The 14,172-nt window shown below is 44.1% G+C and overlaps 1 protein-coding gene across 1 annotated transcript in view; it reads left to right on the forward strand.

Moving 5' to 3' along the window:
- LOC147685060 (uncharacterized) overlaps window positions 1–14,172 on the forward strand; it is a 75,831-nt gene that overhangs the window by 13,555 nt on the left and 48,104 nt on the right. Inside the window, exon 3 of the mRNA XM_086939753.1 lies at window positions 12,160–12,252. Coding sequence (XP_086795879.1) covers window positions 12,160–12,252 — 93 coding nt within the window. The remainder of the gene's footprint in view (window positions 1–12,159; window positions 12,253–14,172) is intronic.

Raw genomic sequence — 14,172 nt, forward strand, 5'->3', positions numbered from 1 at the left:
GTATTAGCGAGTATTTAATAAGTCGCTAGGGAGCATTGGTAGTAGGATAAAATTTGAGTTTTTTATTTGTTACTCTTTTCTCATAGCAAGACACAAAATTAAATATATATATATATACACTGTATTTCAGGTGCTCAAGTGAATATTACGGTGCAGGACGTGACATAGGTGATCAAAGTGAACGAACTGTCACACACAACAAGGATAAACACACACAACAATTATATACAATGGTACAAGTGAAATTTCCTTGGGTAGGTCGACGGCGTTTCGATCTATATTATTTTAGATCTTCATCAGGACAGTTGAGCCTCCTGAAACTACAGAAAATTCAATTATACTCTCTTTCTTATATGTACTTAGTGTTCCTACATGTTTAGATCTGACATTGTTTTGGTGCTCCCGGAGAGAATAAAATTAAAAATAAGAGTAGAAATGATTTCCCAAACATGCACATATTGAATTTACTATGCATGCAATTTTTCGGAAATGTAATAGTTAGGGGGCAGATGAGCTAATCACACCCAGGTGCGCTGCGCTTTTTTAAGCTTGGTGGTGCGCGCATGCAAAAAAAGGTTGACTGCTATAATCTAAAAAATCATTATATACCTTGCCTATGGAGAGGGCAAGGATGTTCATTCGCACAATACAGCTGGGCGGATGTCGCAGCTTTTCATGGGATCTGTGGGTGATTAAATAAGCAAAGGTTTGGCTCAGTAGCTGTAACCAGTTACTAGGTATTAGCAAAAAAGGGGGGACTAAGGGCTAACCATAACTTGTTTATTAGTCAAAGACTCACATAAAATTCGGTTAGATTCCAGGCTTTAACTGGGGATTCAGGTGGTGGCTGTTTGCTTCAATTTGGGGAAATTACTTGAGCTTATGGAATGAGAGGAATAAAAGTTATTAGGATTTTTGAGTGTTAATAGTCATACTACGATTTTTAAAAAAAGAGAGAAGGGGGGGTTGTGGGGTGGGGGGCTTACTTACAGAAAAATTAGGTTAAAACATAATCAATATCGATGCCAAGGCGCATTCGTCGCTATGGTAGGTAAGGTTTATCTGCAACTGAAAAATATTGCTGGTCAGTAAATGGTTAGGTTAAGGTAGGGATGGTGGTGGTAATGGCCACTGTATCGACGAAGCACTTACGAAATTACTGAGGATTCAGACAGCGCATTCGTCGCTTTTGTAGAAGGGTCCGCCTGTAACTAAAAGAGCGTTACCGGTCAAGGCGCGTTAAATACGATTCTAAAAACGCCAGCATGGCGAAAGAAGGCCATGGGGGGGAAGATTCACTTACTTAGTTTTTAGCAGGTCGGTGCGGCAAGCCGGGGGTCCGAGTACCTCTTTCTGGCAGCTCACAACTTAGGTGAGCGTCCTGACTCCATTAAGAGCGTGCCGGGGCAGTGCGCGCGCAGACACGGAAGCGTGTCTCGATTGAGCATGCGCGGAAAGGGTTGCTCTGGGCATGCGCTTCTAAATAGTGTTGTGGCTTGGTGTATGCGTGGAATGGAAGATCGCGCAATTCTTTAAGCAATCTAAACACAGAGATTATCGAGGGACGAGTTAACAAGGAAATAAAAATAAATAAATTGGAGTGAACAAAAGTTATAAATACAGATTAATCACAGTATTGAGAACAGTATTCGTTTTGTGGAACAAACTTTTCACATTGGCAAGTAATTGTACAATAGTATGTGTACATTGCTTCAATGGGTTCACGTTACAGTGTTGCATAGTAGTGTCCATTGAGTCCAACTCAGGTGCACATATTCCATTCATCGAGGGAGTTGAGTCCTTTCTCTATTGTTTTACACAGGTAAATCCATTTGCATTCTAGACGATTTAATATTGTTTGCTGATTACCTCCTCTGGCATTGGGCATCAGTTTATCAATCACCTGCCACTTCATTTCATTTTCCGAGTGTCCTAGTTCAAGGTAGTGTTCCACTAGTGGGGCTGTTGTAACTTTACATCGGATCCTGCTTCTGTGTTGGGATATCCTGGTTTTTATCTGTTGGGTAGTTTGTCCGATGTACAATAGTTTGCATGGGCATTCAATACAGTAAATCACATTCTTAGAATTGCAGTTTGTGAAAAATTTGAGATTGTGCCTAATACATCCATACTCGAATACTTTAGTGTTGGTGGTGAATTCGCATGCCATGCACTTATTACACTTGGAATGTCCTAGTACTGGTGGAAGATTTAACCTAGTTTCAATTGTATTATTAGCTGTTGGGTTGGTGGCTGCTCTTACCAGATGGTCTTTTAGATTGCGACCACGTTTGAAAGAAAACAGAGGGAGTCCTGTATTCAATTCTAAGGGATCCAGTACATTCCAATGTTTTTTAATCATTTTAGTGAGTTTGTTGCTGGCCGTGTTAAAGGTGGTGACACATGTGATCTTAGATGAGATTTTCTTTGGCTGAGGTTCAAGTAAACATTCTCTGTGTGTGTACCAGGCCCTTTTCATAGCCCTTCTTACTAGTTTGCGTGGATAGCCCCTCGTAGTTAATTTTTTACAGAGGATCTCCGCTTCAGTGAAGAAGTCTGCTTTGTATTTACAATTTCTCCTGATTCTCAAGAATTGTCCATAGGGCAATCCATCCCTCAGAGCCCTGGGGTGTGCACTATGGTATTGCAGGAGGGTATTGCGTTCCGTAGGTTTTCGGAACAATGTGGTGTACAGTTGGTTTTCTTCACATTTAATGGTTACATCAAGGTAGTCAATTTGGTGTCTATTATATGAGTAGGTGAATTTGAGGTCAGTTTGGTTGGTATTCAGCCAAATACAAAAATCATTTAGTGACTCTTCTGTGCCCCTCCAGATCATGAGGACGTCATCGATGTATCGATGCCAAGATTTTATTTGATTGCGGAATGGGTTTGTGTTGTTAAGGATAATGTTAGTTTCTAAGTCATCAACGAAAAGAATCGCAAAGTTGGGAGCAAAAACAGCTCCCATGGAGGTGCCCTTACACTGTCTGTAAAATGTGTCTTTAAATAGGAAGTAGTTCTTGGTCAAGGCTATTTCCAGAAGCTTGATTATGAATTCCGTGGGGACTTGGTGTGGAGCCGGGCGGTTATCTAGGTGTTTTTTAATTACGTTGATGCCTTTTTCTTGGGGAATGTTGGTATAAAGTGACTCTATGTCTAGAGTCACTAGGATTTCATTGTCTGGGTCGAATGAGTGTGCCTCGATGAGATTGATCAGGTGTGTGGTATCTTTAACATACGTTATAGTGTCTTGGACCATGTCTCGAATGAAAAAATCAATATATTTACCCAAGGGTTCTACAATAGAACCGCAGCCTGAAAGTATTGGTCTCCCAGGGGGATGTTCAGAATCCTTGTGGACTTTAGGCAGTGTGTAAAGCACAGGGGTACGTGGGTTCTTATTGTTAAGGAATAGGAATTCGTTCTTACTCAGAAAACCTGATTCAAGTGCTTCTTGGGTGACATTAAGGATTGTCTCACTAATATTTTTAATGGGGTTGCCTCTTAGTTGCTCGTAGTGATCTTTATTGTTGATCTGACGAAAAATTTCGTTGTCATAAGTGGCGCGGTCTTGAATGGCTATACCGCCGCCCTTGTCACATGGTTTTATGACGATGTCTTGATTCTGTTTAAGGGAATTCAGACTGTTCCTTTCTTCCTTACTGATGTTGTAGGGTGTAAATCTATAGTTCTCCTTTATTTTGTCCAGATCACGTAGCACTAGGTGTTCAAAAGTGATTACTTCTGGTGGCATGGTTCCACTAGATGGACGAAAAGTGGACGGTGGGCGTAGACCTGTCATGTCATTCCTATTGTGACCATCTCGATTTTTAAAGAAAGTCTGGAGTCTTACTTTTCTGAAAAACTGCATAATTTCTGCTTGGATATTAAACCAGTTAGGTTTTTCGGCTATCACAAATGAGAGACCTCTACTTAAAAGGGCTATATCAGTAGAATTGAGCTGGTGTTGGGACAGATTGAATATCGGTATTGTTTCTGTGTTGGTATTCATTTCTGTTTCCCTTTCTAGTACTGGTAGCCCCATTGGTAGAACCTGTTCCTGGTTTGGCGTTCCCCCGGGGGGAAATTGTACCTGGGTTTGGGTCGTGTCCTCCCTCTCCCTCTCCCCCTGGGAGGGTCTGGGGGCCTCACCTGGCCTCTCCCTAAAAAATGGGGGTTTGTGCCAGCGGAGGTACCAGGTCCTTCTGCGCCCTCTGAGTCTTCTGATTCTGCTGAAGACTCTGAAAAAGTCACTGGTGCACGGTTTCTAAACCTGCCCCACGAACCGGTAGGAACTTTTTGCTGGTCTGGGGGGCCTGCAGTGAAAAAATCTTCCCTAAGGTATGGGTAGGTTTTTTCTTTGTTATATTGATTGATGTCCTTTGAGACTTTAGTTGTTTTTTTGTGGTGTTCGAAGCTCTCAAAATCCTTAATAGTGCGGTCTATTTTCTCTAAAGCTGATTTGGCGTCAGCCAAACAGTCTAGGTCTCGAATTGCTTGTTCCAAAGCTGCAATTTCCTCTAGCTCTTTTTTGCTATGCTCAAGGGCGGTGTCAATGCCTAGCACCATCCAATGGCGTGAGCACGTTGTTCCTATGTGTGAGAATCCTAATTTGAATTTGGGATCTTGGATAAAAATGGCTGGTACGTTACGTCGCTGAAGCCCTATTGGGATAACTTCTGCTCTTAGGTAGTCTGTTAACATACGGGCATGGAGTTCCGTGCGTATATGTTTCTTCCTTAAATGTTCTAGTTGAGCTAGTTTCTCACTGGCTGTGTCTGTGGGGGCCCTAGGGTTGGTTACAGGACCTTTAAACAGTGATGGACCTGTGAGTTTTGAGGCAATATATTCTTCTGTGTATGTACCAGCTGTGTTTGTAGACATTATCTAGGAGGGGACTAGGTATTTTTGGTTTTATTATATAAAGGAAAGAAAAAACCACTCAGTGAGTGATACCCTTGCAGTGTAGCCACTGCGCATACAATGTTTATTATATACAAGGGAAACCCCATACAGTAGAACCTGGGGTAGAATGATAATTTTATAGAACAATGGTTCGGAGTAGGCCTTATGTGGTCCTTAAAGGAAAACAAGGGTATTAGCGAGTATTTAATACGTCGCTAGGGAGCATTGGTAGTAGGATAAAATTTGAGTTTTTTATTTGTTACTCTTTTCTCATAGCAAGACACAAAATTAAATATATATATATATACACTGTATTTCAGGTGCTCAAGTGAATATTACGGTGCAGGACGTGACATAGGTGATCAAAGTGAACGAACTGTCACACACAACAAGGATAAACACACACAACAATTATATACAATGGTACAAGTGAAATTTCCTTGGGTAGGTCGACGGCGTTTCGATCTATATTATTTTAGATCTTCATCAGGACAGTTGAGCCTCCTGAAACTACAGAAAATTCAATTATACTCTCTTTCTTATATGTACTTAGTGTTCCTACATGTTTAGATCTGACATTGTTTTGGTGCTCCCGGAGAGAATAAAATTAAAAATAAGAGTAGAAATGAATTCCCAAACATGCACATATTGAATTTACTATGCATGCAATTTTTCGGAAATGTAATAGTTAGGGGGCAGATGAGCTAATCACACCCAGGTGCGCTGCGCTTTTTTAAGCTTGGTGGTGCGCGCATGCAAAAAAAGGTTGACTGCTATAATCTAAAAAATCATTATATACCTTGCCTATGGAGAGGGCAAGGATGTTCATTCGCACAATACAGCTGGGCGGATGTCGCAGCTTTTCATGGGATCTGTGGGTGATTAAATAAGCAAAGGTTTGGCTCAGTAGCAGTAACCAGTTACTAGGTATTAGCAAAAAAGGGGGGACTAAGGGCTAACCATAACTTGTTTATTAGTCAAAGACTCACATAAAATTCGGTTAGATTCCAGGCTTTAACTGGGGATTCAGGTGGTGGCTGTTTGCTTCAATTTGGGGAAATTACTTGAGCTTATGGAATGAGAGGAATAAAAGTTATTAGGATTTTTGAGTGTTAATAGTCATACTACGATTTTTAAAAAAAGAGAGAAGGGGGGGTTGTGGGGTGGGGGGCTTACTTACAGAAAAATTAGGTTAAAACATAATCAATATCGATGCCAAGGCGCATTCGTCGCTATGGTAGGTAAGGTTTATCTGCAACTGAAAAATATTGCTGGTCAGTAAATGGTTAGGTTAAGGTAGGGATGGTGGTGGTAATGGCCACTGTATCGACGAAGCACTTACGAAATTACTGAGGATTCAGACAGCGCATTCGTCGCTTTTGTAGAAGGGTCCGCCTGTAACTAAAAGAGCGTTACCGGTCAAGGCGCGTTAAATACGATTCTAAAAACGCCAGCATGGCGAAAGAAGGCCACGGGGGGGAAGATTCACTTACTTAGTTTTTAGCAGGTCGGTGCGGCAAGCCGGGGGTCCGAGTACCTCTTTCTGGCAGCTCACAACTTAGGTGAGCGTCCTGACTCCATTAAGAGCGTGCCGGGGCAGTGCGCGCGCAGACACGGAAGCGTGTCTCGATTGAGCATGCGCGGAAAGGGTTGCTCTGGGCATGCGCTTCTAAATAGTGTTGTGGCTTGGTGTATGCGTGGAATGGAAGATCGCGCAATTCTTTAAGCAATCTAAACACAGAGATTATCGAGGGACGAGTTAACAAGGAAATAAAAATAAATAAATTGGAGTGAACAAAAGTTATAAATACAGATTAATCACAGTATTGAGAACAGTATTCGTTTTGTGGAACAAACTTTTCACATTGGCAAGTAATTGTACAATAGTATGTGTACATTGCTTCAATGGGTTCACATTACAGTGTTGCATAGTAGTGTCCATTGAGTCCAACTCAGGTGCACATATTCCATTCATCGAGGGAGTTGAGTCCTTTCTCTATTGTTTTACACAGGTAAATCCATTCGCATTCTAGACGATTTAATATTGTTTGCTGATTACCTCCTCTGGCATTGGGCATCAGTTTATCAATCACCTGCCAAAATTATTCAGCTCGGTAATCCCACAACTCTCTTCTTTATGGGTGGCGTTATAAAAGTTTATCACATAAAAACTATTGTTTTTTTCCCCAGGGAGATGGCCTGTATTTCTGTTTACAATAGGGACAACCTTGATGTTACATCTCAAGGCCAAAGATGTAAAGATTACCAAACCTCCCTTTGCTCTACCACTATTTGATGGAGTTGCTGGGACAAAAAACGCTCTATACCCCACCAACGAGAGATTACAGTTAACAAGCCACGTCTCTTGAAGACATATTATCGAGAAGTGGCTGACAAACTGTACCCAAACGGGGTCTGAGACTTTCGCCCACCAACCCCGCAATATTCCATGAGAATACGTTATGATCGTTTGGACCTAAAGTATCATTTGTTGCTCCCCAGGGGAAATAGCCATTATTTCTACAGGGGGGTTAACTTCCCAAGTCCCTGCTCCCGGGGAAGGAACGGGGGTTTCCGGGAATAGCTCCACAGACAGAGACTCCGATGCTGGGCGATCGTCTCGAAGATGCCAATCAGAGGGTATGCTACTGCTATCTCTGGTGACTGATATGGTATGTTTCCCACGCAGTCAGTCACAGTCATTAAGACCAGAGAGAACAGCATATTTGTTTGCGCCCACTAGAAACAGGAAATAGCCATTTCCACCCCAATTGTGTACCCCATTTGGTCTCAAAAATGAAGGGTCCAGCCTTGGTTGATCTCTGGGGTAGGGTGGCCTATCTTGTTGACCCATATTCCAGTTATCGAGCCAACCTGGGGTCTCCCTCCTGTAAAAGAAGCCCAGTGGCAGTATCGCTATACCTTGGCCCTTAGAAACTTTTCCCATCTCCACTTCTCTGAATATCTTTTCTACTGGAGCGGGGCTGTTAAAGTTTATCACTATACAATCTCCCCTTCTAACTTTTCTAGAACTACCCAGCCAGGACACTCTGCGAACCATGATAACATCATACACAGCCATTTGTCCTTCTACAGTGTTGCGGGACAGCCAATGAGTTACTTTATTTTTAAGTTGACTGTACTCCTCTTTGACTTCCTCAAGGAGAGGTGGTACATTACCCAGTACTATCACCAATGGGGTAGATTGTGGGGGTAGGTCGATAACAGGAAGGTTTCCCACACTTCTAGTTGTCTTTTCTAAGTTCAGACTTCCCTCTACCTGTGTTAATGGTACAGTGCTGTTTTTCCTGTCTTTCCTGTTTACCCCCTCCGCGCATTCATTTTCCGTAATTCCCATGATTTTAATTCTTTCAGCCTCTGTGTTGTGCTCCCTATTAGTTGGGTTGTGATGCTCCTCAGCTACAGTAGTAGGTATTAAACGTGACATCGTTAGTAAACATTTATTGGGCTCTGAGTTTTTTTTGGGACGTGTGACAGTGCTGCTAATTCGCATGCAGGCTGACAGACTTGCTGGTGTATGTGTGTTTTCCGAGGTGGCCTTTTGCAGTTTTCCCAAGTTCTCATTTATTACCTTCAAGCTCTCTATCAGTGGAAGCATAAATGACTTAAGTATCTGTTCCACTTGTGCGACGAGGCCATCAGGAATATGTAATGCTGATTTAGGGCATTTGGATGGCTGGTCATTTTGGGTATGCTCTGCGTAGTATTGAGGGCAATAGATGAAGAGGGATTAACTTGGGAAGTTAAATTTGCCACGATGTTAGATGTTTTAATTACCTTTGGGCATCGGCCCTTTTGTCTTCCCCCACCCCTCTTTCTTTTCCCAGGTTGTTTGGAACGTGTTACTCGAATTTGTGGTGTGGGGTCAACTAGGTCCTTGATTGAGCTTATTTCAGCGGGCCCACTCTCTGCAGATGATATACTACTGCCTAAAGTAGTGTTCCCAGAGGAGATGGTGTTACACCCAGCTAATCCTGTGCACACTTCTAGCGAACTAGCCCCGCTATGCCTCAGGCTACCAAGTTGTTCTGGGGTTACAACATTCTTGATGTTACCCAATGATGACCGCTTCGAGCCAAGGGATTCCAAATATAGCTGTTTCTCTGTAAGGGCTATCTCACGTTCTAAGACAACAGCTGCTCTGGTGATAAAGTTGTCTAGTGTCCCAGTAATACTGCCCCCTATGGTATTCGGCACTATCTTCCTCTCCCACCCAGTTTGTTGTGCCATAGTCACTGTTTGTAAGTTGAATTTGTGAAAGCAAAGCAAATACCTGCAGTTGGATCAAGATGCAGAGTTCACAGTCCAGTTCACAGGCAAAGTCTCTCGTTTGAATTGAGGACACGTTATGGGGGGTGGCCCAGCCCGGCCTCCTCCGGCCTACAATGGCCTCAGACGGTCCCGCCCTTGTCCGGGGCTTAACCCGGTGCGACCAGCGCGTGATACCGCAACGCGGAGGATGTCCGCAGATGTATGCGCCTCCTGGCGTGGAATACGCGGTGGCGGCTTCCGGCCACAAAAGGCTCCCGGCACTTGTGGTCCCCCCCTCACTGCGGCCGCGCTCTGGTGGATGGGAGCTGCGGCGGCAGAGGGAGATCAACTGCGGCACTGCGGGGACTGGCGGGATCAGCAGCAACAAAGACGACCTCAGGGAAGTGTCCCCAATGTCTGAAGCACCCCCGCTTCACAGGGGATGTCAGCAAATTTATGCGCCTTCTGGCGCGGAATATGCGGTGGCGGCTTCCGGCCACAAAGGCTCCCGGCACTTGTGGTCCCCCCTCAATGCGGCCGCGCTCTGGTGGAAGGGAGCTGCGGCAGCAGAGGGAGACCAACTGCGGCACTGCTGGGACTGGCGATATCAGCGGCAACAAAGACGTCCTCAGGTAAGTGTCTCCCAATGTCTGAAGCATCCTCATACTCAAATGTGCACTACTTGTTCCAGTCAAATTTACTTGTGAAATTGTATGCCACCTTGGTGTGATGTTCCCCTGGTGTAAATGGAAGGCAAGTTCACAGCTTGAGAATGCCTTACACACATACCTCAAGCTATTTTCAGATGTACTTGAAGTTACATGCACAAAAACAATGGAATACTAAAAAACGGGTTGGCCTGTTGTGGAATATAGTCTGGTGGGTTAATATACTTGCCCCACAGATTTATTTTGTGTACAGAAGTCATATTCCAATCATGTTAAGATGGTTTGATGGGTTAATGTGCCTGTTGCAGAGGTCTGCACATACTCTAAATATCAGCTTTATGAATCTGAATTGCCCTAACTAGACTTCTATTGAACTGAAAGGCTGCTAAAGGGGAGTGTCTTGCGTTAAAGACTGATTTCATTTCAAGATAACTCCTTGAGCGTCAACACATCAACCCTCATCTCTTTGGACTCAATATTGTGTGAGCCAGGGTTTCTGATGTAGGAAATAATAGGCTCTTAATTGAGCCCTCACAAGTGTCTCCACAAAGCACTAGTGAACTTTTATGATTTTTATGTCTGCCTTGAAAGCTAAACTGTCTGGTTTACATATTGGTACCAATTATTTAAAAAGAAAAAGTACTGCGCAGAGGCGTTTTAAGTCATAGGCAAAGTGGGCAATTGCGCAGGGCCCCCTCCTTCCAATGGCCCCCTATGAAAGTGAACCATCTTTCTATTTGCCTCTGCCTATTCTATTTTTCTATGTAAACCGCTCTCTCTATCCATCCACCTCTACCTCTGAGTGTGTCTGTCTATTCTGTGTCATCTTAAGGATTTTTGGCTTCACAGGCAAGACATATGTCACCTGTTTTTGTATGACCTGTTAAAGAGTAACATAATTTAGCACTGATTGTTTTAATGCAGGCTTGAATTAGCAGAAAATGTGTAATAAAATTCAAAGTTATTCTGTATAGGAGCCCTAAAAATATGGTTTGCCCGTGGACTCCAAAATCCTTAAGATTACACTGGTATTTTGTGCTTTCAAGGCGTCTGTCTCTATTATACCTTTTTTCCTATAAATATTAGGAAGAGCCTACCCCCTAAAGCTCTTCTTCAATGTCAGGTCATTACTTGGGGCCAAGCCCCCAAACATATATTTCTAGCCATGGGCTTGAGCTCATGCGATGTGAGAGGTGTCTAGGGCCTCAGACTCCTTTCACACAGCAGGCCAGCATTGCTTTGTTACTCCCATTAGAAGCAGCCTTTGAAAGTAACTGACAGCAAGCACTAACTGAGCGACTCCTTGTTTACATGTATACAACTGTCAAGATTTGCAGCGCCTTTCAATTGTACACGTGTTATCTATCCACAAAAAAAACCTGCACTCTAATAAAATCAAATCAACCGAATGTACTATAAAAAAAACATGGCGGAATGTGAATTTCATTGGCTTCTGAAATCACTTAATACAATGACACCAGGGTAGCAACAATATGATGACGTGAGATTTGGAATCATCATTGTTGGTGGAAGATAAATTGATGCGTCTTTCACCCCGGTGCTGTGAAAAGACATGTGACGTCACTTGCGCTATTCTGGCAGTTTTGAGAACTGGCGTGGCGTCACAACTCGCAGCGCCTGAAACTGTTACATCACTACTTCTCTGTAGGATAACAGGGTCTTTTAAAGATACGCAAACACTGATGTTCTGCGGCACAGCGCGTGCTCTCAAAGGTACTTTATGTACCATGTCTCTGTTAATGTGCGGGTACCGTAACAACATTCCTATGTGACGTTGCTCGATCTTTCAGTTTTAAAGATACATAGCGGTGCATAGTTTTCATGTTTACGTTGCGAGCAGGGTTGCTGCACGACACCCGATCTTTAGGAGGGGCCTCTTTCCTGCTTCTATTCTTATAAATACTAGACAAAGTTAAGAAACAACAAGCATTGGCCGCGCGACCCGGACGGGAGTTGTGTGTGTGTGCGCACTCAAACAATAATAATTTTTTTTTTTAAACATGAGTGGTGACGCGAGTGGTGCGCGCGTGTGCTCCGACGTGAAAAAGTGCTGTGCACCTCGTGAGCCTATGCGCGTTCTAGCAAGCTGGTGGCCAGCCTGGAGCATTTTTCAAAGCAGCTACTAACTGTCCCGCAAGACAGCGCATGCGCGCTGACTCTAGCGAGGCCTAACAAGAGCAGCTCATGCGCGCTGACTCTAGCGAGACTTAAAAAGGAGATCTGTGATGCTTAGTTATGTGGTGTGTGAATATTACACAAGTTGTTGATAAATTTCTCTTTTCCACTACAGTCAAAGACAGACTCGAATGGTGCGAGCAAAATGTAAATCAGCTGTTACAACGTCACAAAACTAACGACGAAGGAAGAGGAACATCATATCTAGGTATGTGAGTGTGCCTATTTATTTTAAGCAAAACTTGTGAGTGATGAAAAATATGTTGAATTATAGCAGTTTTCAATAACAGAGAAGCCCTTTCAACTTTCATTTAAAGCATTCAAGGTCATACGCTTTGAAATCCCTTGTGTTAATAAGAGTTAACCGTGGGGCAGATTTTCCACCCCCTTGCCTGCCATTGCAATACTTTTTCTGACCCACCAGCAGTGCATTGTTCTGCCCCATGCTTACAAGGACAGGAAAAGCCACCATGCATGGCTTTTTGCCACCCTGCTTGGCTTTTCCTGTCCTTTTAAATACTGCCCCTTTAGACACACAACTTTGCTTGATAGAGGCGTTCCATGGGTGTTGCTGTGGTTGTTTCCATGCAACACCCATGGAACCAGACACACTTCCAGATTCAAAAGAAAACGTAAATTTGGAAATTTGCCTGAATGCTATGCCTCCCTGGGGGATGCGTAGGGAGGCACAACAAGGAGAAATGCATTTCTCCTCGTTTTTTCGCCTCTTTCTATGCATGCTGCATTCTGCAGCACACGTAGGGTATATTCTCAAAGACCTATCGCCGAGTTATCAGTACTTTAGTGTAGCCAAAGACACAATAAAGTTATCGCCCCTTCACAAGCTGGTGCTAACAGCCGATAACACAAGTTTACCTGCAATAGCAGCCGCAAAAGACATTGCTGCGGATGACCCCGGCAACTAACGCTAATGAGATGCAGAGTAGGCGTTCCTGAGCAAAAAGTTGTGACAACACCACCCGAAACATTCTCAATGACCAGCCAGATCTGCGAATAGATCACAAAACAGGCGATAAGGTGCGTTAGCAGCAGGAAACTAACAGCTGCTCTGACCTGGTGCAAAGTCGGACGACAACCGGCAGCAGCCAAGGGAGCACAGCCCATAGCCAAGCATGAAGAAAAACAGATGCCCCTGAGCAACTGAACATGCAGCCCGGAGCCCCAATAGGGCTACAACACCCACCACCACCACCCCCAGGACCCCCCGCCTTTGGACAAAGATGATGGACATCAAATTCACAAAACCATGAACCAAACAAATCGCCTGAAGTCGCATAATCACAACACCTAATATACAGGTGTGGCCAGAAAAAGGGAAATCATACATTCATATCATATGAACCAAATAAAACGTTTATTACAGATTAAACAAAAAACAACAATTTTAAAGAGGCACAGCAGATCTTTTCTGGGCAATCTATAAGTCACTGCCTGCAAGACATAAATACAGATAAGAAGGTGTGTCATGCGCACATCAAAGTACTGAGAGATCGCGCGAAAGAGATTGAGGGGGAGAGCGAAAGAGAGGGAGAGAGAGAGGGGGGGAAAGAAAGAGAGGGAGAAAGAAAGAGAGAGGGAGAGAAAGAGAGGGAGAGAGAAAGATAGGAAGAGCGAAACAGAGGGAGAGAGAAAGACAGGGAGAGAGAAAGAGAGGGAGAGTGTATACCGGCACGTATACAGTGTATACGTGCCGGTATACACTGTAGTCCCCCAGGTCCCCTATCTGCAACAGTTCACAGAGACATGAATAACAGAGTCCAAACAGTTGCACACGCCATCATCGCTTGCCCACCCCTACGCACAGAGAGGGCCGCACCCCAGCCCCTCCCGCCACCCAGCGGTGATTGCCCGCCCCTTCTCAACCAGGCCTCACTGCTCATCTTCTGACACGTCGTGACTCCAAGAGGGCACAACACGTGCTGGTGGAAGCACCAAGCCCAGGGTCCACGGCCATGGCACCCTCCACATCATGCAGCACCGCACCATGGGCCAAAAGGTCAAACACTTGATTCTGGTTCTTGATTATGCAATGGCAGAGACCATATCAGTGCATACGGCATCATCGCAGGCTGCACACCCGCTCAGCCTTATAGGTGCCACTAACTCT

This window comes from Lissotriton vulgaris, chromosome 10 (assembly GCF_964263255.1).
Source record: "Lissotriton vulgaris chromosome 10, aLisVul1.2, whole genome shotgun sequence".
NCBI lineage: Eukaryota > Metazoa > Chordata > Amphibia > Caudata > Salamandridae > Lissotriton > Lissotriton vulgaris.